This window comes from Electrophorus electricus, chromosome 3 (assembly GCF_013358815.1).
Source record: "Electrophorus electricus isolate fEleEle1 chromosome 3, fEleEle1.pri, whole genome shotgun sequence".
Classification (NCBI taxonomy): Eukaryota; Metazoa; Chordata; class Actinopteri; order Gymnotiformes; family Gymnotidae; genus Electrophorus; species Electrophorus electricus.
In genome coordinates, this window is record NC_049537.1 from 10570944 (window position 1) to 10597628 (window position 26685).

The 26685-nt window shown below is 41.6% G+C and overlaps 1 protein-coding gene across 2 annotated transcripts; it reads left to right on the forward strand.

Moving 5' to 3' along the window:
• The first annotated feature begins 69 nt into the window (after positions 1–69).
• Positions 70–26468, forward strand: lhfpl4a (LHFPL tetraspan subfamily member 4a). Of its 2 annotated transcripts, XM_035523960.1 has the most exons (4): positions 70–1206; positions 15162–15398; positions 18242–18258; positions 22355–26468. In XM_035523960.1, exons 1-4 carry the CDS (start codon positions 801–803, stop codon positions 22406–22408), a joined length of 714 nt encoding a protein of 237 aa, XP_035379853.1. In that variant the 5' UTR covers positions 70–800; the 3' UTR covers positions 22409–26468. The 2 variants fall into 2 exon arrangements, with proteins under 2 accessions (XP_035379853.1, XP_035379852.1); XM_035523959.1 differs by lacking the exon at positions 18242–18258.
• The last annotated feature ends 217 nt before the right edge of the window (positions 26469–26685 follow it).

Genomic DNA, 26685 nt, shown 5'->3' on the forward strand with positions numbered 1-26685 from the left:
TGTGCGCGCCGTTTCTGGTAGCTCTCAATATCCCCGTGAGCGCGCAGAGGCGATACAGAAGGAAAGGAGGCAACAGGAAAACGGATGAACAGCGGCGTGGGGGAAAAAAAAACTGCTAAAGCGGATTTGTGGCATTATCTTTTCATCTTTGTGTTATTGGCGGAAATTTTGAGTCATTCAAGCGGAAACATCACCATCTGCTTACAGGTTTATCTGCTTTTATTATGAGCATGAGCGACGCATCTCGTGGCAGTTCTCGTTCTCTTTAGATCTTCGCTCGTGCGCCGAGCATACATTATCGGGGATTCGACAGCGCATCTCGCTTCCCATGAAGCGTTAGATCTGATGGGAGGCATACCGGATACATTATTAATACCCAGACTGTACTGAACAGCTTAAAATGCGTCTTGTCGGTTTTACCATGGACCTTCCCATTTTTGCAATGTGATCTTGGTGGTCTAGGCTATTTCTTTGAAAGCGGAGGAGGGAAATTAGACGGGTTTTTCTTAACGAACGCTCCGGAATCACGCTCCCATCAACTGAACAATTTCATGTTCGTGTGTATTGTAAGGCAACGTTAGAAATACAATAATTAGTGTCTAAGTAATAGAATCGAAGGAGGTCAGCGCTCACCTTTGCGTAACTGATCGAATCTTTGTCATCATTTGTCTTCAGCCTCTGGATACGCGGCAGAAGCGCATTTGAGGGAACAAGTGGGGCAGATAGGTGGAGATAGAGACGGGGATACGAGAAAACATCCGAGAGGAGAGTAGGCACATTGGGAAAGCGAGAGAGAGAAAATGCTGCCTTCGCAAGAAGCCTCCAAGATTTATCATGACAACTACATGCGGAACTCGCGGGCCATCGGCGTACTGTGGGCTATCTTCACCATCTGTTTCGCCATCATCAATGTGGTGGTCTTCATCCAGCCCTACTGGATCGGGGACAGCGTCAACACACCACACGCCGGCTACTTCGGCTTGTTCCACTACTGTGTGGGCGAGGGCAACTCAAATCGGGAGCTGACATGCCAGGGAACATTCGCTGACTTCAGCTCCATCCCGTCGGGTGCGTTCAAGGCGGCCTCCTTCTTCGTGTTGCTCTCCATGGTACTCATTCTGAGCTGCATCGCCTGCATGGCGCTCTTTTTCTTCTGCAACACCGCCACCGTCTACAAGACCTGCGCCTGGATGCAGCTGCTTTGCGGTGAGTGAGAAAAGTATCTTTCCCTGTTTTTTTTTTTTTTTTTTTTTTCCCCCAGAAGCTACGATATGGCACATTATGTGATCTCTTCAGCCAGTGGTGTGTTTAAGGTTTTTAAGTTATGTGCCTGTTTTGAAATTTGTGTGAGTGGCTTACTAAATGGCTGGATGTTCGATCTTACATCTCATACGCATTCCATATTTTTATGCCATATGGAAACGTGTCACATTTTATGTTTTGCATACATTAGTGGCAATGAAATAAAACTGACTTGCCTCCAAATATGGTATACTGAATTAACAGAATCTGATATATGCAATTTAAAACGAACTGGGTTTTAAGGTTACAAGACTCCTGTCCGGTTGGACTGTTGGGTTTAAAGATTTAAGTCTAGTTCAACAATGGAACTTTTGACCTAAAGATTAGTTCAGAAATAATAACTTGTGCATCTTAACCTCCCATCCCCAACATACAGTCTTGTATGTGATGAAGCCTACAGTATAGATTGCTAATTACCTAAAGGTGGAAGAGTAGCCAAAACTGTGCTCAAGTATTGTTACTTTACAATAATAATTACTCAAGTAGAATTAAAAGTACTAATTTATATTATTACTTAAGTAAAAGCAAGTATCTAGCAAAAAGACAACTCGAATAGGGAATTACTTAATCGGATCTCATTTAAGAGCAACAAATTGTTACTTTTTTTTTGTGCCCACAAAAAAGGTGGCTCTTTTAGTAGTTTACACTGAATTTGAATCCATCTTTTAAATCCAATTTTCTATTAGGCAAGGTTTTTAAGTGACCGAGCAATTTAATTTTACAGTTTCAGAATACATATGTTGCTTTTTCATAAATAAGGATTTTATTACACTTAAATGTACAAACATACTTCTAAAATGTACGGGTGAATAATTTTCTCTTATAGTTGGCCTCAGGAATGTCCCTCTTCAATGTCCACTAATTGTCTGCCAACACAGAGGGGCTCCACTTTCCTTGGTATTGCTTTTCCTTACTATATATGCAAGTAGGTGGATATACTGGGACAGAAAATAAACTATGGGTGATGGAGAAATAAAGAGAACATATTTGGATTCAGCGTGTAAAAATGCATAAGAAACATTTTTTATGGGACATACTTTGTTAATGCATGTAATCAAAATAGCAAAAATCACTGCCTGATTTAGGCAGCACATGGAAACACCACATCAGTATGTCCAAAACATAATTTTTCTTTGAATTAATTTTAATAAAACTTGCTGGTAACTTCCGATGATATACCATCTTCATTTAATCTAGCCTTAATTCATTTAACACCACATAAATAATGTTTGAAGAAGCTGGATGTGGTTGTTACACAACATTGAATAAGGAAATTTCATTATATAAGAAATGTCAATATATAAAATCAGTAGCAATCCTTAATATTTAAAGCAATGGAAAATTGTTTTCTCTTGTAATAATGCCATGGAACATGCATTGCTAGATGACATGATTTAGTTCAGTGGTTGCATTTGTTACTTTTGTCTGTTGCTATCTAGCCATGGATTTTCGATCAGAATATCCTTGATCTCACCATATTACAAGACTTTACTTTCATATTAATAATGCACATTAGGAAAGGGTACAGAGAGTACATGCATATTTGTGAACCTTAAAGGAGCCATCAGTTATTAATACCACCTAAAAGTAGCAAACAATATTTATGAAAGTGAATCCTTTTTTTTCCCCCTTCTTTTTAAATATAATTTAAAAAGCTCTCATGAGGTGATCAATCAAATCAATAAGCATTTGCTCCATATTGTGGGCTTTATGCAACCATGTTTAAAATGGATTTAGTACAGATACTGACACATCCAGACCACTAGGTGTCAGTATAATGGCTGATTGTTCTTAATATTATTAATCATTGGAAAATAATGACTTATTAGTCCTTTAAAGAAAAGGACATGGGTACATTTTGTAAATTTGTTAATGCACCATAGCGGAGTGCTCCTCCCCTTTCACTCCACATGGGAAATCTTGCCTATTTGCACTTTGTCTGTCTACTTTATCCCGTTGTCTAGCTAAATAACTTCAGTGGCTTTCTGAAGAAAATAGGTGCCACTCAGTGGCTGCTTTTTGCGGTAACCCTCTCACACTCGACAGTCCAGGTTGCAGCAACAGCAGGAGTTGAACAAAATGTATGTTAACCCAACATTATTTTAACATACAACAAGGGGAACATAGATTAATATAATGGCGTAAAAGTGCATTTTGAACTCGCAAATGTACTCGAGTAAGAGTTGCCTATAAAGTAAATGACTCTTAAAAGGACAATTTGTTTAAAAATGTTTCTTTAGTAGCTTAAATGTAAGGGAGTAGCGCTAAATGTAGCATGTTACTACTACCTCTGCTAATTACACACACCTTAACAAAGAAAGAAACAAAGTGTAAATGAATTGGTGAATGTGTAAGTGCATTTGTTGCAGTCTGTGCAGGTATAGGAGGGCATGAGGACTGTGTGAGTGAAACTCAAACCTTCTTCCATCACTCAGTACACACAACCAATCAGACTCTTTTCATTGCAAATAGCTGATATTCGAGACTAAACCTTGTCATAACCCTCAGAAATCATGATAATTGGCAAAAAACAACCAGGTGGACCCACGCAAGCATGCCACCCTGCCTCTGCTGGCTGTCTGCAGGTGCTGAAATTTTAACCAATGACATTATATTTCTGCTTCCAAATCAGGGGTTTCAGTCTGTGGTCATGTGATAGACCATTTGCTTATACAAATACAATGTCATTGTACAGCTGCATCTACCAAGGCAAACACCTGGACCCAACTTACCATATTTGGCCTCAGGAGATCTATCTATGCTGTGTAAAAGCAGATAAAAGACTTGCACACACACACTCTGGCACACAGAGATGTGCATGTACACTCGTGTTATAGATGGTATCTGTTCTAGTGTCTTGTGTTATTTTAGAGCATGGGATGTGGATAAAGCCACTATGAGCATTGCTATGCATTAGTACCTTGTGAAAGATAAGACCAGTAAGAAACATCCTCCTCATCCTTATCTCATAGAGGGAGAGGAGGTGTTATAGAAACCATGGCTTGATACTTTTCCTTCATGAAATGGTGTGATTGTTGCTTATTCTCATTTCAGGCCAAATGCCTCTCCTACTTTCATCCAGGTATGACGTTTATGGAGTTTTCTTGTGCTCCCTCGCTTTTGGAAAGGTCAGATTGCTTGCTTGTTTGAAATAAGATGTTTATGTTAGTGTGGCCTTTAGAGTCATCCCCACAGCTGTGATCATGTTACTCTTGTCTACCTGCCTCTACCATTCAGTTTCACCTTTTCTATCTATCTATCTATCTATCTATCTATCTATCTATCTATCTATCTATCTATCTATCTATCTATCTATCTATCTATCTATCTATCTATCTATCTGGCATCCATTTTTAAGTATTTTGCTATATTTGCAGGTCTGAAGACTGGGAGATGGCGTTTATACACTAACAGTGTTGTGTGTGTTTTGGTTTATGTAGGCCATGTTACAGCTCAGCATGTGCGGGAGTGTGGGTGTATGATTGGTGTGTGTGTGTGCGCTGTGTTGGCACCTTGTTCTTATTCCCCTCAGTAACACTAGTTCAGTTTGGCCGTCCTGCTCATTTTAATACTCTCACTTCTCTACTTTTCTTTTCTCTACTTTTATCTTTATCATCAGTTTGGTAGCGACAGAACAAGCAGTTTCTCTGTAAATGAACCGCAGGAGTAGTTGTGGTTGGTTTTAAGAATCACTTTGTTTTTAAATTGTTCATTTTTGTTGCCATTTTATTATTATTCTTATTATTATTAGAGACTAGTTTTATGCATTTTTCTTTAGCTGGATAGCTTCTGAACCTTTGCTGAGGAGGCCCGTTATAATCACTGTCCTGCTCAAAAAACCTCAAAGCAGTTTAACTACATTTCCCTTTGTATGGCTACTTATCTGCACTTTCTGTACACCAGTCATTCCCACTACAGCTACACAGGACAGCCTGTCCATGGTAAAGTATGCTGAGTATGAGAGTATACCAACCGCCTCATGGAGGAAAGAGTCAATATGAAAAATGGCTGAGACCACACCATCAAACACTCCTTGTCAAGTAAGAAAGGCTGAGTGTGCCTTTGTGTGGTATGTAACAAAACAATAGTGATGTGTGTTGTGTATACAGGAACTGTGCTGTGATCAGGCAAAGAGATAGCTTTGATGCCTCCGGAAGAAAACGCTTCCTTTTGAAATATTACCAGCTGGTTTTAAAAGCAGCCAGGGCCCAAGCAAAAGAGCACTTTCCTTCTAATGGTAGCTTTCACTGACTACTTGAGCACACAAGCAAGAATGCAAACATTTCGACTAGCACGTCAGTGTCCATTGATCATTCAAAGAATCCTGTCCCCTACTTTTGATTTTTTTACACATATAAATGAATCAAGGCCACACTGGAGCAGCAGTGGTGTATATGTGAGTTTGCTTTGGTGTTGCAGAGATTAGACTCATTTGTAATGTGTACTTGTGGTCTACATCAGAGTGCATGTCATATGTGTCACTGGTGAATAGTAAGCCCTCCATAGCAACACTTTTTGTGGGTGAGCTCTCATGGGGAAACAACAAAACTGAGCTCGAATAATTTCTACCTGTTTGTCATCTGTTTTTAAATTAATGCAAATAAATGCAAATGTTTGCTTTAAAATAAAGAGATTAAAAGGCAAACATGAAAAGAGCCTTAAAGTAGTTGTCTGCACAGGGAAGCCACTAGATTAAAGTTTAATTTAAATGGAGAATTAGGGCCAGTAATCTAGATGTTTGCTGGACTTAATCTGGAGTGAATATGCAATTTGTAAGGGCACTTTTTTTTGGCAAAAAGCAGAGAGAGAGAGAGAGAGAGAGAGAGAGAGAGAATATAACAATTTGTTTATTGGCCAAAAAAACCCCTTTATTTCCATAGCAGCACCATAATGTCAGACAGTGTTAGGAGCTGTAGGATTTTTCCCCTTATGCTAGGAGCTCATACCTTACCCTACCCATAATCCTTTTCTGTCCCCGAGGGGGTTAAGCTTCCACCATTTTGACACTGCTGCGTGCAAATGCAGCATCTGCAGGAGATGATGCATGAATGCAAATCTATGCCCCTCCCACTGCATTGAGCACACAAGGTGGAAACAGGAAACATGCATGACAGGGAATAATTGCCTGGCTACAAACAGACCTGCATCTGCTGTACAGCCCCCCTACATGGGCTTTGTTTGATGCATTTAAGGAGTGACTGAATGATGGGTGTGCTTGGGGAGACAGAGAGAGAGTGTGTATGTGTAAAGGTACTATATGTATGTCCAATGTTCTGGGCTCTCGTAATAACGATAGTTTCATCAGCCCAACTGCCCTGGGCTCAGCTGCTCACCTCACACACACACATCTCTAGCCTCCCTTTCATAACCCTTCTCATTCTTTTCTCCTTGTTTTCCATCAAACCAGTACTAAGCGGCTAGCTCTTTTGCCACAGCTTCCTGCTCACGTTGGCCCTTGGGTGCTTTTTGTGGTGCATTTCTCTCCGAAGGCCCCCTTGTGGAGCTCCACAGTAGGGCTCTTTTTCACACCTATAATTCAACAGCCAGTCTAAATAAGTCTAAAGAAGAGAGTTAAAAGGATGTTTGTGCACACACCCGCATCCACACACACAAGCGTGCCTCTATCTGGACAAATGATGTCCTGATATTGGAACCAACCGTAAGTAAAATTCTGCAGTGTAAATAAAAATGAGAAAAGATCAAAGCTTTTTGAGGGTCTGCTTTAGTAGCTTTCATCTGGTTTCCACTGTAATGGCATGATAGTGTTTGTGAGGCACCCTTTACCCTTAAATTGAAATATATTGTGAAAGATACAAGACAGTAATGTTAGGTACCCAATTTAATCAGACTTGGTCCCTAAGTAAAAATAAAATATGCCTTCTGAACCAAACACTAAATTAGACTGCTTATGCACAAAACACTACATTCCTTCACACTACTCTCATCTTTCTCTTCACATTGCACCAAAAACGTGTACAGAATACTGATCAATGAGGTACTGACTCTGCATATCGATGAGAGACCTCTTCATATTGATTCTGAATATTGATGAGGGACAGCCAGTTGGATACAAAGCTTCAGGCATGCATACTCACACACACCCAAGCACATGCGGCACACACACTAACACCATCAATACTTAAATTTGCTCATATTTGCTAATTGACACACAATTTACTAGTTTCACCAGTATTTTTCTTCAGTTTCCTTTTGCCTACACGCTGCACATAAATTTCTGTTTAATTAACGTCTGTATATAGGTAAAAGCATTAGACTCTAGGCCTGCATGAAGTTGTAGTTCTTTGTGGTTAATTAGCTTACATATGGGGCCTTATGCAGATACTGTGTCTTTCTAGTGATAAAGCAGGAGCTGATATCATTATTGCAGTTCTGCTGGCCACAGTCTTCAGAGCAGTGCTTGCACTAGTTAGACCCTACTGGGGAGGGGGAGAAGGAGAAGGAGAAGGAGAAGGGGAGAGAGAGAGAGAGAGAGAGAGAGAGAGAGAGAGAGAGAGAGAGAGAGAGAGAGAGAGAGAGAGAGAGAGAGAGAGAGAGAGAGAGAGAGAGAGAGAGAGAGAGATTCTTAATACGTATGAACAAATTATATTTGTACATAAACACAGAAACAAGCATGCCCACTGCATGGTAATTACAGTTACACTACATTTGACCATCTAAGAAGAAGTGTCTCATTATACAAAAGATAAAAACTCAGCAAACACACGCACACAACGACAGCATTAAGAGTTAGTTTAGTGTGTACAACCACCTTTCAAGTTCAGTTAAATTCTACGTGGAATGCCATATAATTCGTGCGTGCGTGCGTGTGTGTGTGTGTGTGTGTGCATCACTGCATGGAGAACTCAGCCACCGCTTTTCTCCAGGTGACTCAAGTCGTAATAGCCCTGTATAGATTTTTAATCAGCCCTCCTTCCTGTGTAGCAGTTGCAATTGCATTGCAGTTTTGTAGCGAGGGGGGCAAAACTGCTCGTCTCCTTCACAGCTGCTAACGCTGCAGATAATGATGCAAGCCTCCAAGGCATCAAACTGTCAATCAGTGTCAAGCATGGAAGTATCGATCCTCAGCTATAATGGATGGTATTCGGATGTGTTAATAAGCTCTGTGCTGAATAGAAGCCTGGAAGGCATTTCCTGGCAAGGATCAAATATGCCATGGAGACTTGGTAGAAGAACACAACAGTTAAAGAAGAGCACATACATTAAGGCCAGTGCTCAGACTTTGGATATTAATTTCTTTGCATCACATTTTAATTGAACCATCATAGTAAAGGTATTTTCTACATTTTACATTTTGTGTTTGTTCCTCCGTCACACTCTGCTTGAATCATTTATGCTAAATAAGAACAAGATCTGCATGTGCCAGGGTAACCCGGGCGATCTGTAACACCACTTTTTGGCCTTGCCTGTTGTCTCAGACACACTCCAGTGGATGGGCTGCTGAATCAACATAGACACATGCACATATTTTTAATTGAGAAATGTCAAACTGATGTATAGACATGTGTCTTACTACCCCTACCACAAGTACATCTTTAAATGTAATGCTTTTGTGTGAATTAGAAATGATTATAGGACTGTTTAGCTGTAAGCATTTCTGATGCCAAAAACAGGACTTAAAAGTATTTGATTTTCCAAAAGTCTAAAAGAGGTCAATTTGGGTTGGAGTAAAGAGAGCTTTTACTATTTAAAATGGAATTCATGAAGTAAAAGATAAAGATTCGAAATGATAAAAGCATTGCTGTATTTTATATTAAATTACCATAAACACTTTCTGCTATGGGACATGTCTACATTTACAGCATTTAGTGGAAACGTTTATCCAAATGGATTTACGATTGAGACCGAGTACAGTTTCAGCAATTGAGGGTTATGGGCATTGCTTAGAGGATTAACAGTGGTAACTCGCAATGGTTTGGTGAACTGGCAACCTTCTGACAACCTTAACTGCTGAGCTACCCCTGCCCAATAGAACTGAGATACTATGAGTGCTTTGAGTGTCTGCTATACCTAGATCTTGTATGCACAGAGCTACTGACGTACATGAATAAGGTGGTCTCCAACTACACACACACACACTATATATATGAACACACCTGGCATTCTTTTGGGTTTTCTCTACAGACACGTTTCTGTCAGGCTTTATGCATATGCTGAGGTTTCCCATGTCAGACCACAGACACCCCCACTGGAAAGGAGAAAGTGTGCAAAAATGTGTGCCGATTGCTCCATGGCCTGGTGAGCATGTGTGTGTCCACATGTACATGTGCGTCTCTGCGTGTGAGTGTTTCATAGAAAATGATGACATCTCTCTGGCCAGCCTGTCCATGAGGATGGACAAAGCCCACTGCTCCTGTTTCGTGTTCCTGCCATTCACACCACTCGCAGGACTAATCAGCACATTATTTAAATATTATTTGATATTTGAATTTGATATCAATATCAATGCCATGTTACAGTTCTCTAGAATTCAAAGGTTTTTAGGATGATTATACCTATAGTCTGCATCAGTAGAAGCAGTAAGTTAGTAGTCAAACACACATTCACTTTGTAGAACAGAGGCAGTAAACACATACAGAATAAACAGCAAAAATATTTCTATTTTTGTTTTCCATGCTTTTGACTAGAAAGTGCATGTTGGGCATTTCTGCCTGCTTCCTCTGCCATGGTATCCTTTTGACTCGTAAAAATCTTTCAGCAAATTTTTAAGACCTACATCTCTGCACTTTTTGACTGTGCGGAACAGATCCCAGCTCCCAGGAGAACTGAAACCGCATGGGATCGTTTGGACAGGAAAAGGAACAGAAAGCAGCCAAAAGGGGGGAAAAAAAGTCAAAGGAAGAAGCTTGGAAGAATTTACTGTGGTGCCAGTTTTTAATTTAAGCATATTAATCTTTTTAGATTCATACATACGCACACACGCACACATACCAATCAGTCACAACATTAAAACCACTGAAAAGTGAAGTGAATAACATCGATTATCTCGTTACAGTGGCACCTGTCAAGGCGTGCCATATATTAGGCTGCAAGTGAACAGTCAGTTCTTGAAGTTGATGTGTTGGAAGCAGGAATAATGAGCAAGTGTAAGGATCTGGGCAACTTTGACAAGAGCCCAGTTGTGAAGGCTAGATGATTGGGTCAGAGCATCTCTAAAGCAACAGGTCTTGTGGGGTGTTCCCTGTATGCAGTGGTTAGTACCTACCAAAAGAGGTCAAAGGAAGGACGACTAGTAAACTGGCAACAGGGTCATGTGCATCCAAGGTCATCGATGCATGTGAGGAGCGAAAGGTCTGATCTTGTAGAAAAGCTCCTGTAGCAACTTGCTGAGAAAGTCAATGCTGGATATACTAGAACACACACACACACCTTTATGTAAACCTCATACACATTTAAGTATAATAAATGTGTATGAAATTAAGTAGAATTTAAGTCTCTTTCCTCCATCCAAAACTAACATAAGCTTCAATAAACATGCTTTTCACCCACATGTGGCCTGTCCAAAGTTTTTGAATCCATCTCTCCAAGAGTCATCTACATATGAGACAGGAAGGGAGAGCGAGAGAAAGGATGTGTTTTACACTAAAGCATGCTTAGTTGTACACTAATATATACTTAGCTATGTGGGAGAGTAATATATGTGTGCAGCAGTAATTTATGTAAACTTGAGTAAGTGAAAGAGGGACAGGAGGAGAGAACAAGGAAGATGATATTTATGTTAGGACTAGTGTGTGCATAAATGAAAGTGAGAAATCCAGAAATGAGGAGGATAAAGATGAAAGTTTGAGTGTGTGTGTGTGTGTGTGTGTGTGTGTGTGTGTGTGTGTGTGTGTGGAGAGTGGTGAGGGGAGTGGGGAGTGGGGAGGGGAGGGGATGATGTGAATAAGGACTTCAAAGAGTTAGCGCAGCATCAGCTCTGCACTGATCTCCAACCTGAGGGCAAACAGAGACAATCCCCAAAGAGAAGCAGGGTTACACACACACACACAGATATGCTTAATCCTTCGCTGGTTCACACAGTCCAAACGCCCTGAGGTGTTCCACAACTGGCCTGGAACAGAAAGCAAAAAAAGGCCTGGGATTCTTGGCTGTAGCCAGGTGCTGGACACTGGACATGTGACTTTGTCCATGCAGTCAGGATTCAGGAGTGATTAAACTCATGCAGCAACAAGGGACACAGGGACAAGGTGAAGAAGCAGTCATTACCGTCAGCTCATCTGCTCCACCGTCGTTGGCTGGAGAAATGTCAGCGAGCGAGAGCAACCCCCCCCCCCCCCCAACCCCAGGAGAGTGCTTCAGGCTGGGGTGAAACCAGGCTCCCTGGGACAGCCCCCCTTCCACAGCAGCTCTGCTGTTATTCAAACAGGCTGGAGACAGCAGTGTATGATCAGGTCCTGTCTTTACACATCAGAGCGGAAGAGAGAGGGAGAAATCTCTGCATCTGTGACACAATAGTGATTTGTACTGCAGCATGTTGCATTTAAAATAAGACGTTGTATATGAGGTTAAAGGGGAGATGCTCAACTTTGTTTAAAGGATATTTATATCCATGTTGGGTAAAACACATTTGAATTGCAGCCCTTTTCATACTCTCCTCATCTCAGGGGACATAAAGTGATTGGATTATAATAGTCACGTTTTGTACTTGGTTGCAAATGTTTCGCGGTCAATGATTGCTGAAAGCCTGCCACCTGTGTATGTTGCCTGCCTCTGGGGGTCTATATGGGTGATGCTCCTGCTGACCTGCAGTGCAGATCTTTGCAGTACCTGCTTGATTTGGGGCCTTTTTATATCCTCTACCCCTGTGTTCAGTAAGTGAGATCCATGCTCATGGTGACTGACAAACACTCCTCTGTATGGCCATAAAAAAACTTTTTATTTGCTTTAGCAGTTAATTTCGGGTCATTGTCCTACTTCTAGGTGAAAAGATATGATACGATCTCAAACAGATCCTTTACAGAAACTTACACACTATATAGAACAACTTTACACATACTCACACTATCTCCCTACTAACCAGAACTCCTACACTCTCCTCTTTCCACCGCTTTGCTATAGTTTTCCAGGTCTGCCTTTCTGTTCTGTCATTTTGACATCTTGTGGAAAACCCTCTGGGGTCATTCTGGTGTATCTTTATGGCAGTCACGTACACATCTATGCCAAGATGTTAAATAGAGGTTTTTGTCTGCTCAACCATCTTTCTTAATTTTTGAAAGTATTATTCACTACTATGGTCTTCAGTGGTCTGCGTAGTCTGTTTGATATTACTGAGGTCACTGGTGCACTTGAGATTCATTTCAAATCCAGTGTACTACAGCTAGAAGCCAAAACTAGAGTGTTTCTTCTTATGATGTGCCTTTTACAAAAACAGCATTCAGTCAGGTGCCCTGGTGCTTGATTGATTTTAACACAGTATGGCACCCAACCATCCCATATGACTGCTAAGCCTATCTGTTTGAAGCTTCTTAATATAGATTCTAATAAATATTGTGTCAGCACGTTTATTCAGGATAATTATCTATATATACTCATCCATTCTAACTTAAAAAAACACACCTCTCCTTCAAACAGATTCATGTGCAAGTAACCTGGTGGATTAGTGGAATGCATAAGAGACAGAGAAATAGACAGACAGACTGTAACAGAGAGAGAGAGAGAGAGAGAGAGAGACAGAGAGACAGACAGACAGACAGACAGACAGACACACACAGACAGACAGACAGACAGACAGACAGACAGACAGACAGACAGGGAGACAGACAGAGAGAGAAAGGGGCTGTCACCTTATGGTTAAGAGTGTGCTCTGGTACCTGCTGCATCTTTGCATTGTCAACCAGAGTTAAGTTTCTCAAGTTTCTTTATAATCATCACTCACTTGAGCAAAATTATGTAAATGGTCATTTAAAAAAGCAAACACTCACAATATTTAGTGTTGTGTGTTAACTGCTAAATTATCAGGTCTTACCATCAAGTTTTGTAAAGCACTGCCAGGACGTGTGTGTCTGTGCGTCTAACATTAATAAAAATAATTCATTTTGATCTAATAGGTCTAATGTAACGTGTGGTTGTGAAAGCTCTGTTAAACAATTTCTTGTGGTGTGGGGATCTGTGCATGTATTAGTGTAGATTTTGTTACTTCATTAAGCTTTAATTGAGCCTATGTGGGGGACCATGTTTTCTATGTGTGAAGGGACACATGGCCAAAAGACAACCCTGAATGAATTCCTGGCTGAAACAGGAAGAGGGATTGCATGCAGAACATTTCAAATCCTCACGAATAGTGCATCAGATTCACTGTGATGTGCATTCTTCTCTACCTGCCCTTGACTTCTGAAACTCCTCCCAACTGTCCTTTCAGTCCTTGTTCAGAGCCTTTTTGAGCAGACAAGTAACAGTGCACAGAAGCCCAACTTAAGGCTTGGCTTTATTTAGTTCAGATGAGTTAAAATAGCACTACAAGAACGGTGATTGAAAACAAAGGTAGTAGGTTTTACTTTGGGATCAAACTCCCTTGAGCTGTTGTCTGCATATCAAGAGTTTCTTTGTGGTTTGCAATGGTGCAATGAACACTGGAGATCAAATCTCTCACTGCCCTCCTCCCCTCCTCTGAGTCTTTCAATCTCTATGATTAATCAGCACCGGCGTCTCTGTAGGTTCCATGCCGCAGAACTGCAGAATCAAGGGATCCTGTAGAAATAACCCGTCTCCTCTTTTTTCTTTTTGCATATTTTTTTTCCTCACTTTGTCATTCTATTTTGTCTCTCGATCAAATGAGATTGGGGCAATGGTGTCAAGTCCACTTAGTCTAATGGATGCCAACATTTTGTGTTTTAAAAAGTGGATTGTGCCTTTAAGTGAACGCTCATTGTTAGAAAAATTATCAAGCAGTCTTGCCTTCCCATGCACCAAGCTTGGAGGACTTTGGTTTGTTGGGGAAGGGGGGGGGGGGGGGGTTTGCATGGTTGCTGGGTTTTTTTTTCTGGTCCCAGGATAAAATCTCCCAAAACAGTGACACAGGCTTGAAAAGGATGCAAGTGCAGCACTGATGGAAGGAGTACTTTTGGCTGAGGAGGCATTTGGTGTGGGTGTGTGTGTGTGTGAGAAGGTTTGGCTGATGGGGCATTTGGGGTGCATGTATGAGTGTGTGTATGAGAGGGAGACAGAGCACTTTTGGCTGATGGAGGCATTTGGGGAGGGGGTGCAAGGTTGTAGTTTTGGCTGATGGGGACATTTGGGTTGTGAGTCTGTGTGAGAGTGGTTTTGGCTGAGTGGTACATTTCGGGTCTGTGCGTGTGTGTCCATTTGTGCAGAGGAAACGTTGTTAATCTCTGCAGGTGCAGGGCTCTGCTTTAGGGAGAGAACTGCTGTCATGTCAGTGCATCCCCCTGCACTCTGTTCTCAGGTGCGTTAGGTTCCCCCACCTGTGTACTGGCCTGCTCTACAGGACCTGCTCTCTTTAAAAGGAGATAATACTATTACATGTTGCTAGGAAGATTCACATTATTTACACAACCTTTAACATTAAAAGCTTCTAATTTCCAAGCATGCGCTGAGTGGGAGGTGTCAACAGGGGTCATGTTGTACTGTATGTGCTCCCTCCAGCCAGGACTCACTTGACCTTCCTATGACCCTGAATGGAAATCAAATGAAGACAGGGTTGGTTCTAGTTCACCATAACTAGAACATTTTCATTTTTATGCCATATTTAATGGGCAACGATAAAGTGGACCTTTCTTCCACTTTTCTAGTTCAATTTGGTAGATCTTTACTGATCTGGATACCATCTCTCGCCCTCTCTCTCTTCTGCTTTTGTGTGTGTGTCTGTGCATGCATGTGTGTAGCTGTGTGCCTGGTGTTGGGCTGTATGATTTTTCCAGATGGCTGGGATGCAGAGGTGATCCGGGACATGTGTGGAGAGGACACGGGGAAGTACACACTGGGGAACTGCTCGGTGCGCTGGGCCTACATCCTGGCCATCATCGGCATCCTGGATGCACTCATCCTCTCCTTCCTCGCTTTTGTCCTTGGAAACCGCCAGAGCGACTTTCTGCAAGACGAAGTCAAGGCTGACAATAAAGGTGAGGGTTTGCTAGTATAAGTGACTTGGTGTGGTAGCCTAATGGCAAATGTTGATAAGGCTTTTCAGATTTATTTGAAAACTAGTAAAAGTCACAGGAATAGAGAAGCAGAGTAACTCTATACTATAGGTCATTACTGGACTGGACATTACTCCTATACATTAAACATATTTAATATATCTAAGGCAATCTGAATTCAGCTGCTATCGGACAGTTAGTTGTTAGGCTTTCCTGTCTGGGGATGCCTGACTGTAAAACACTGAAAGCACTGCACCTAAAACCCATCACCCAATCAGTGGATGTGCCTAATGTCCACTGGTTCTTGCTCATGCTTCTAAATCCCCTGCATGATAAATTAATCAGAAAACAAGCAAGGTGGCATGAAAACAAACATCCAAAGAACACTTAGCTGTTTTGCAGATGATATGTGATTGATCCCATAAGCCACAGCTTTTTTTGAATAAATAAAATGAATGAATAAAAATAACCAAAAACATCTCAGTGTGAGCCACAAAGAAACAGCTGATAGTAACATCTGACTGAAGGAGTCCTCGCTCCAGGATATTGTCACTCAGAAACTTAGCAGGCTCCTACAAGCTCCCTCAAGGACAGAAGGGAATCCCCCATTTGAATCAAAATGGCTGCCACACTACTGTGGGTCTCGATTAAATGAGGAGATGAGTGGGCTTGATTCATGGCTTCTCCATCTTGTCTTGTTTACTCCTTTCAGTTGGCTGATGTTCATGTTTGATGGCAGTCTGGAGGATAGGGGTGGAGGAGGAGGTTTGACACTCCTGAAAGTGTGAGAGGTCACGTGTTCATAAATATTTCATTCTCTCTTGTGCAAGACATCTGTGCTAGAGCTGCTCCTTGCTACTATTGTAGTGACAGGCAGATTTCATCATCTGCTGAGGTTTTTCGATCAATCATGGTGTGCCCATAATTCATATGCCTTTGAGCAGGAGGATTGTCGTGTGTGCTGCGCACTAAGGCTTTATAAGAGTAATGTCTTTGCTTGACTACTAATAAATCATGTATGATAAGCATCGTTACTGTCTCCATAAGATACATTACAACATGATCAAAGGGAAAAGCAGGAGGAGGGAGAGAATGTGAATGGTGGAGAACAGAGAAAATATGTTGAGCTGCGTAAAAAAGAAAGAAAGAATAAGAAATATAATAAGACGAAGAAGAAGAAGAAATCACCACCCAATTCCTTCATAGCCTTCTGATTCTATTGAGGAAGTTGCTATGGTTACGTGTCTGATTCCGGCAGGATAAGAAGGCTACTGCTCTCTCCCCAACGACTCAGCACTCTGCAGCTGTACTCTCTCGCTCTCGCTCTCACTCTCTCTCTCGCCCTCTCGCACACGCACACAAATAGACATCATTTCCCTCTCTCATTTTATTTCAGAGTGGTGGGGGGTGTGGGGGTAAGGTTGAGAGAAGGAGAAGAGAGAGGCAGGGGTTTACTGTGCGTGTGTGGAGGTACAAAGCATCTGTGATAGCCAGGGAATCAGCACTGCAGCATCAATAAAAACCTGGTGGCACATTGCCAAGGCACCCCCACCTCCTATTTGTTCTCACTCACTTTAATCCACTCTGCTGTAACCTCACCGTTTTCTCTCTGTCCAAAAAGCCCTTCATAATTCACCAAATCTCTCCTCCTGTGCACAGCTTCACTGCTGCTGTTTCAAATGTATCTCCCCTTTCCCCTACCACGCACGCGCACACACACGCACGCACACGCGCACACACACACACACGCACACACACACACACACACACACACACACACACAGAGAGACAAACCCTTTTCCATCATCATTCTAAGTGCTAAACCCAGTCACGTCCCGTTAGCGTTAACGAGAGAGTATGTGAGCTGAAGCCATTAGCATCATGCTAATGAGCATGGAGCTGCTTTTTTGTCCTCGTTACAGTTTACAGAACCTGGAGGGAATCCTAGAGCAGCTGATCGTGACTCTCAGTATCTCTCAGTAGTGCCAGAATGCACCTGTACAGGAAGGCTATAGCACAGTGACTGAGATCAATTATTCTACTGCAGAGCGAGAGCTTATCTGTTTACCACAGTGTACATTTTCATCCACTTTTTGTATATATTCAGAGATTGAAATAAACAATGCCTGTAGGTACAATGTTTTAGATGGTAAATTGTGTGAAAGTAACTCTTTCAATGCGGTAAAGACTACATGAATTCAGCCTGATTTAGACACAACTTTGTTGTAACAAATGCCCAGAGCTGGGCCTGAAATGTGTGTCAGGAATGAGCAACGGGCCTTGTGACAATCAAATAACAGCGATGTGGCATCTGGGAAGTCCCGCAAAACCATGATTGGTAGTGTTGCCAGTCTCTGACATAATGGCCATCATGAAAGACAAAAATATTGTGTAATCTAATCCCGGCATTAGTCAAGAGCACAGGTACTTATCCATTTATTTGATATGTAACAGGTTGTTCCAAATATCTTCAATCCACTGTTTCTCCTGCTTGCCTCTCTCCAAACATCCTGCAGACTGCAAATCTTTTCTGGCAATTCACTTCCTCTGTAAATAAGACATAAGCCATTTGACTTATGATTGAAGTCAATAGACTACACTGCATACAGAAGGCAAAAGACAGTGTCCTTAACGTCTCTCTGACACATTGCAGTGGTATACAAGATTTGAAATGTGAAATTCTTAACATTATACAATACAGAAAGCATTAAACCTTGATTATACATTTTTATATTCATTGAAACTGTGTGCAACTGTGTATTTGATGCACACTCTCACGGAAACACAGAACGAACTAAACAACCATTTCTATTCTGTCTTTCCAGACTTTCCAGTATCCAGGGTAAGTCTCCCCTTGTGGCTGTGGCTTTCGTGCTTGTGATGCCGTATGCAGTGGTTGTCCTTCAAATGTCAGTATTGTGATGCTGTAAACCTGACAGTATGTACACTTTGGTGTCGAGGTGGGTTAGCGCTAAGCTTGCTCGTCCCTCGCTGTGTATTAGCTCTTTCAAACCTGAACTGAACTCAAACTCGATCTCGATGTCACACCAAATACACAGCCCTTAGTGGCCTCAGATAAGGATCACAGCAGCAAGGCAGTGGCAGCAACAGCATGGCAGTGGTGGCAGAAGAGAGGCTTTGGTGGCAGCAATGTGGCAGGGGTGGCAGCAGAGAGGATGGGGTGGCAGCAATGTGGCAGGGGTGGCAGCAGAGAGGAAGGGGTGGCAGCAATGTGGCAGGGGTGGCAGCAGAGAGGAAGGGGTGGCAGCAATGTGGCAGGGGTGGCAGCAGAGAGGAAGGGGTGGCAGCAATGTGGCAGGGGTGGCAGCAGAGAGGATTTTGGCAGCAATGTGGCGGGGTGGCAGCAGAGAGGATGGGGTGGCAGCAATGTGGCAGGGGTGGCAGCAGAGAGGATGGGGTGGCAGCAGCAAGCGCTACAGAGTCTTTTAGTGTCTTGCTAAGCCCTGGAAGATAAAGTACGGGGAAGGAGAGCATGCAGGAAAAGACATGGTGGAGAAGCGCACCGTGACCAAAGATGCCTCCGGCAGCAAGCACTCTCTATGGAACACCCAAATGCCTCAGCTGGGGTACCGACGTCAGGTCAGGGAACACGTTCGCTTGAGCTGTGACACATTCCCTGTAGCCCCACAGGCGAGCACACATTTACACTCATGTCTTTAAAGTAGAGAACAAAAAGGGGGAAATGCAGCTTAATTACTAGAAAACAAACATGTAAAAGCATAAACAAAATAATTGTGACTCAAATAGTAGCCAACAGACTGCATGGAAAAATGCATGTGTGAAAGCTTAGAAGCAAATAGAAGCAAAAATCTTTCCAGCTAGCTACATTCTATTAAAATAAGGCAGAATAAACACTCAGTGCGTAAAAAACATTACTATTTCCCCCAGTATTCAAAAATGGAAATAAAACAGTCAGAACTCCAGCTGGTTCAGAAGAGGTTAGAGCAAATAGATTGGTCATTCCGTTGTAGGCGGACTTGCTATTTCTGGCCCAATTTATAGGCTACTGAAGAAGGAAACTCAGTGATCATTATTATTGTGAAGACTGAACTTCTGCCTTTTCTTCATAAGGATGGATAGCATGCGAAAAGTTAGAGATAATGTAATCCTCATACTACTGATCAACAGTGGTGTTTCCACCCCAGCAGCCACTGCATCTGGTCTCTACGCTCTGACTGGATGGTATAAGATCATACAAACAAACGAATCGGTTGATTTCTCAGTCTGTTTGTCTTGCCTGGAATTATGCATGTAATCCTAGCATGTGGCTTAAGTCTGCTTTAGCCAGAAAGACTCTGGGTTTGAATGTTCTCGTCTGGTTTGTTCCTACTAAACGAGTGGTGCAGAACTGACACCTCGGCTGTCATGTGTCATTTCTCCTCAAATGCCTCTCCCTAATTCAAACCTCACCCTGTGTATAAGAAGCAATTTATTGTTACCAATTAAGTATGAGATGCAATCAACAGCAGGGCTCTGCCTGATGGATATATGGATTTGATGATAATGTAAGGTTACGATTGGACAGTTGGAAAACTAGAATAGTTTTAGACTTGATGGTATAAGATAACAGCACTCGGGTACAGTAACCAATGAATAATGAGTTATCAATATAATGGCAATCATGTGAGCCAGCACTTTGGGAAAGGAAAGCAAATGCCACCAAGTTAGACTTAATCATTGGGCAAAATGGATAGAGCATTCAGGAAAATGTCTCGACTGCAAAAATAATCTGAGGTGTCAGAGTGGAAAAATAAAACTTCACATGTTCACATTGCACATTAGACTGTACATTGCTATGTTGCATCTAAATGCCGAATGCATTATGATGTTTACCAGCAATATACTGACCTTGCTATAAAGTGACTGGGAAGCAAATACCAGTAAGTCAGTATAAAAGCACACTGACTGCCTTGTGCAGTTGTTTCTGTGTTCATGACAACCTTTCAGAGGCACTTTTCTGAAGTAGGACGTTAGGAAACTGGATGATATTATGCACATACTACAAGAGCTCTGTTGAAGTGAAAACATCCACAAAATGCAGCCATCCTGCTGTTATGCTAACTCTCACACAGTCTGTTTCACAAAGAAAATGAGTTTAATCAGGTGTACTGACTTCCATGTCCACTAGCTCTTCTTCACTGACAGAGGGTTTTGAGCAGAATGATCCTTCCATGAATCCAGGTAAGGACAGACCACCTGTCCGCCCTGCTTAGCCGGACTTGAGTAATTAATATCTTGGGATGGTCTATCTCGAGCCAACTCATAATGATGGCCTGTAAGGAAGAGAAGCTGAGCCTGGGCGTCTGGCCCAAAAGTCTCTATAAACACTCGGAGCAGGGGAGCAGAATGTGTGTGTGTCGGTTGGTCGGGAGTGTCTAAAAACCTCCATAAACACCCGGAGCAGGGGAATGGGGGGAGGGGAGGTTGCCAGGTGGTTCTCATTGCTCCGCCGTATGTTTTGCTTTTCATTATGCTATTTTTTTCCTTTCTATAATGAGGCAATACTAGAGCTGGCCAGTGTGTGGTGGGGTAGAGCATTGGCCCGGGCCAAGTGGGACGCCTAGCCTCCCAGAGTTTCAGGTGTCATAAGATAGTCATTAATGGTGTTACGGCAGATTATTGCTGGTGTAATATCCCTGTGATGCTGCAGTCCATTCTTGTTCCCATAGTCCTGGCAGATTGATTTCTGCGCATGTAATCCAGTTTTCATTAAATTGGCAAGCAGTTCTCCATGAGTCATCTGAAAGTGCTACTGCTATTATTAAACCAGCAGGCTAGACAAACAGTAAACCTCTATCAGGCCTCAGTCCAGTAAATGAGGTGTGTGTGTGTGTGTGTGTGTGTGTGTGTGTGTGTGTGTGTGTGTGTGTGTGTGTGTGTGTGTGTGTTGCTTTGAAGTAATGAGAATGGTTGGCATCTAATAAAACACCAGTTTTTGGCAGCTCCAGACTTTTAAGCACTACTTCTGGGCAGTGGTCTGTTTCATGAAGTGTCTTTGTGAGTGTTAGAGGCGACTTAATCTAGATGATGCTGATAAATTTGTGTCAGAGGGTTTTAAATAAGACTCCATTTGATTGGGTCTTTCTTATATGGTGAAAAGAAATCGGACAGGCATTTTGCCTCACCGTCCACTGACGTGAAGTGAAGAGATGCCTTGATTTCTTTACTCAAGCCCCCCTTTTAAAATGCAGGGTGACTGTGGTGGCAGTGAGAGGCTCAGGGCATGTGTAAGATGCAAGATCAGAACTTTAACCTGTAATAAGTTTAATACGAATTCTTCAATGACAGCTACTAGCTGTATTGGTAGAGAGTTAAGAATTACAGTTTTACATATTTTGCCTCTTGGATATGTCAGGCGATCAACACAGAACTGTTTTTTTTTTGTTTTGTTTTTTTCCATTAAACTTAAAAATACTCCCAGGTCAAATCAAAACATTAATGCACATGCAAACTTCACATTTGTTTTGTGTTGCTCTGAAGGTCTTTTGTCCCCTGCAGCTGTACCAACACTGGCTATGCCCCAGAAATTCAACTCAGCCCAAAACAGCACCCTTTCATCCTTAGCTTCCTCCCTGCATTCTATTCCTTCTTCATCTCTCGCTCCTCTGGAGTGGTTACAAAGCAGGCTCCTCCCACCGTTTCCAGACCTCCCGACTGACATCAGAAACAGGGCATTACTGTTGGTAGTACCACCCTTTGTTGCTGATTGGAGGCCACAGCTGCCATTGCTTGACAAGCAGATGAGTTGGGTTAGGCCAGATCAGCACCAAGGGGAGCCTTCAGTGACCACCATCACAGGGTGATGTGGACTCTACTGGCTACTCGGAGTCGGTCTGGATGTGCTAGTCCACCATAGTTCATGTAAACGTTCTTGCCTGTTGATTTCCACTCAGCCTCTTTTCTGTGTCTTCTTCCAGATTGAGATCCATGACACAAAGGATCCCCGTTTCAGAGTCCAGCGGTTCCACTGAAGAGATGCCACCTCCTCCTCCACCTCTCCCCTTCTTCTGTCCTCCTGTCCCTCCTCCTCTCAGGTCTGCGTCTCTGACCTCAGTTAGGAAGCTGCTAGCTCAGCTCTTTGTAATATAGGACTAGCCGGCAGCACACTTCAAGAAGAGATTTGACACTCAGACACACGTTCAAAGAGAATTCAAAATCAAGACAAAAAAAAAATAAATCAGCTTTACAAAAACCAACAACTCTGGGAAAGTGATTAAACTTACACAGTATTATTATGATTATGATTATTATATATTATTACTATGACAACAATATTACAGTGAAGATTATGCTTGCAACAGCAGCATCATGTTCAAATTTACATATTTTATCTAAAATGGGAAAAGTAATCATTTCTAGCTTTAAGAAATTACATTGTAATGAATCAATGCATATGTAGAAGTGCTTGGGTGCTACTGGAGACACAGATGAAGGAAAAAAAAAAAAATCAAGCCAAAAATCAAATAAAATTAAAAAAGGAGAATTTTTTTGTACAGCACAAAGTGTAATTCTGAAGACTGTCTTTTTTTCTGGAAGATTTTGAACTCCCTTCTTTGTACATGTGGTCAGCAACAAGAGACTAGTATGGAAAAGAAGTAGTTTGTTTGTAAATAATAGATTTCTATGGAGACAGGGTACAGACATGACATGTTTATCTACCCAAACTATGTTCCTTCTACACCCTGGAGTGGATTACAGTGCATCATCTTTATCTCTTGATCAGACCTGAAGTACCAGTTCTCAGAGCTTATAGCTACACAACATGAGGCAGCCTGTGTTCAAGCTGGTTAAACCCCCATAAAACTTTTATTTTGGCATGGAACTTTCCTTTTACAGAGCTACGTTTCTTTTTTTATTTTTAATTTAACCTTTCTGAAGAACAGTGGGGGAGATGATGTTATAAACAATGACATTTTAATAATTATGATTACAATAATTTCAATGACTGATTATTTATTCTTGATATAGTTGTTTTCTTTCATTTTTTTCCATTTATTTTAACCATTTTGTCTCGAGGAAAAGCCCTGCATGCTGCATTTTACTCAGGCCCAACGAGTGGAGCACTGATAAGTTGTAATTTACCATCAAGACCCAACAAGTAGAGCATCATGAGACTGTACAATGGAACAGCACAACAAAGCTAATCACAATGGGTCAAGTGTGATCTCTAGGAGCACCTATATGTTTTGAAGTGAAAAAGCAGACTGAAGATTTGAAGACTTGAATTCAAGATTCAGTTCACTGTTGGCTTCTAAACTCACGTTAGCCTGAAACATGTTTTTGTGTTTTGTGCAATGAACAAACCACTGTTACAACCAACCCTAAGAAAATGAATATTTTTAATTACAGAATTCTTCTAAACTCTGCACTAGTCTCAATTCAGGCCATCAGAAGTTCAATTACATAACTTTGGACACACCATGGAATCCTTATTTCCATCAAGAGGGGGAAAATGTTGGAATAGTAGTGATGTCAGTCATTTATTTTTAGGTCACATCTGGGCAATCATGATCAATTAGTATGAAATGACATACTGATTGTCAGTGCTGATGCCAGGTGTGTAATTATAAGGCAGGTACAGAGTTGCCAAACCGTTCCCTGCTACGAGCGTTTGTGTATGTTTTGGTGGGTGTGGTGTTTTTTGAAGGTGATGTAGTTCTAAAAACTGGTCTGCACGTTGCAACACTCCGTAACAGGGCCTTTACACAGAAACAGAGATCACTGAGGCTAACTGTGCACTTACAAAACACTTACTCTATCTAGATGTTTATATTCAACGTGTGTTTATATTGTCATTAACAGTTGCATTTTCATTTTCTGGTCAGTGTTGGTTTTCTAAGTTCCCCCAAATAATCTTTAGATAAAATATCTTTTGTGCTCCTTGGGAAGAGCTTTGCTTGTACAGTGACTTTCCATGCACTCCACAAGGAAGTATTTAATTGATGCTAGGAATCACTTCCTAGGTCATGCAAAGGACAGCACACACTGCACTAACCTTGAGGGTGGGTCTGGCTAGCACTGTGCAGATTCATAGTTTGACAATTTTTAAAGATAATTTAACAAGGACACCAAGCTGAAGAGTGAAATGTGAATTCCTCCGTATGGTGCTTTATCCCCATTCCTCTCCACCGCCCCACCCGACGGACGTGAGCATGTGCTGGATGAATGGAACGGGCGAGAGAGGAGCAGTAGAGACAGAGAAGAGCAGCCCACCGATGATGCCTGGAACACAGCAGCAATTATGCTTTTGTGGACATATAGGAGAACCTCCAGGTCTCCACATATACCGCTACTCCCTGCTACCATATTCTCTCTGCCACTGTCACTTGTGAGGACTTACAAATGCAACCTTGCATTTCCTCGACAACATATTAAAATTAATAATGGTTTTGGGTCATGTTTAGTTTCATGCCTTTTCACTACAAAATCTTTCTTTTGCGCATTTGTGGAGCCAAAACATTCTCCACTACAGTCCAGGAGGAGCCCAAACTGCAGGGTTCATTGTTTTTCATGCTCGAGCCTACCCGATTCAGCTCACTGATTAGCCAATGGATGAGCTGATTTGGTATGTAGACGCAGCAGAGCCACTGGTCTGCAGTGCTGGGATCTCCTCACTGGAAAACATCACACAGCCCTCAGGAGTTTTCAGTCAGCAAAGAAAAATAGTGAGAATTGTTTACAGTTAGGAAAGAAAGCAGATACAGAAATATCATTGGGTGTTTTTGAATAATTTTTGTTTCACATAGTGAAGAATTATGATTCAACATATGGTTTAAATTTCATTACTGGAAAAATAAAGAAAACCGAAACACAATGGCATGATTTGCATTAAAAAAGAATCATGTATGCTTGTGAATAAATTAAGGCGCACACACACATTCAGTGATGGCTCTAAGTGCCATGTTGTGGACCTTCTTAAAAAACGAGTGGTTGTGCTGTGCACTAAGAAGGGCTTTTTGGATGCTGGAGTAAGACAAATGCTTCACATGACAACTCCTCTTTAAGGTCCCTGCATCAATCCACTGACCTTTACAGGCAAAACACAAGTGCTGTTGCAGGGGGGTTTTTGGGTTTTTTTTCCCGTTTTGTGGGGTCCCAAGAGTACACTGTGCTGAACATATTGTCCTTGATGCAAAAATGCATGCAGGGAAACATACGCAAGCTTGGCTAGAGCAGCAGAGCCCGACCCCTACCCTGCCCCCAGAATTTATACAGCATCATTGTTAAACTTTTTTGGTATCAGTTACTTCTGCTTGAGTTATTGAGTTAGGGAGTTATTTTCTTGATATTGATTATATTTATGAGCCTAATTGTAAATCCAATAGGTAAAATGACTAATTCATTATGTTATTGTTTTTACAGCTTTTTAATTTCATTAATAGCCCACACTGATTTCTTTAACATGAGATGATGTAAAAGTTTTTTTGTTTTTTTGTTGTTTTTTTTTAAAGCTGTCAAGTGGTCATTTTATTCTTAATCCAGAACCTGAGATTCTGTCATTACTGGTATTTGCTGATTAATGAACACGTTTCCAAAGCTCTCAGCTTTAGTAACACAATCACAATGCCAGTTTTCTATCAATAACAGTCCTCCTCTTCAACTCAGGGTGGACATATGCCTCCAGTCTTGAGAGAGATTTAATTAGTACTAATTATTAATATTTCAGCTGCTTGCCCTGGTAGTTAGCATACATGCACTGTCACTTTTCTCTCATTCTTCTCAATGATTTTCTCATTTTCTATGTAACCTTTGCCTTTGGAAAAACATGTGCCAGAACAATGCGAGCACACTGCAGTGCACAAATGGCAGGAGTCTTTCTGCGGTATGTATTTGATTTGCTCCCCTGTGCATCATGGTATTGAATGCCTTTCTGTTGGTTTTGCTTTTTGCTGTAGTTGTAAATGTTCTTTTTTTCTCTGATATTTCTGGGATACTGCGATGTCTCTCAATAAATTGGGATGAGAATGTTTCAGCAAGTTTGTCACAGGAGAGTACAAAATGGCTGACATTGTCACCACCACTTATACATTGTCGGTGTTGTTGTTTTAAAAGATGAAAAACTAAATAAATTAATTGAATATCTGTTGGTGGAATTTGCTTTGACATTAAAAATCCAAGTGAATGCTAATAATACTAGTAATATTTGGATTTATAAATTATACAAAACTGCACCAATGACAGATTAAGTCTCTCTGTATTAAATTATTTCATCATTGTTCAGTCACTCGTGATGGCAGAGCCAGCCCTG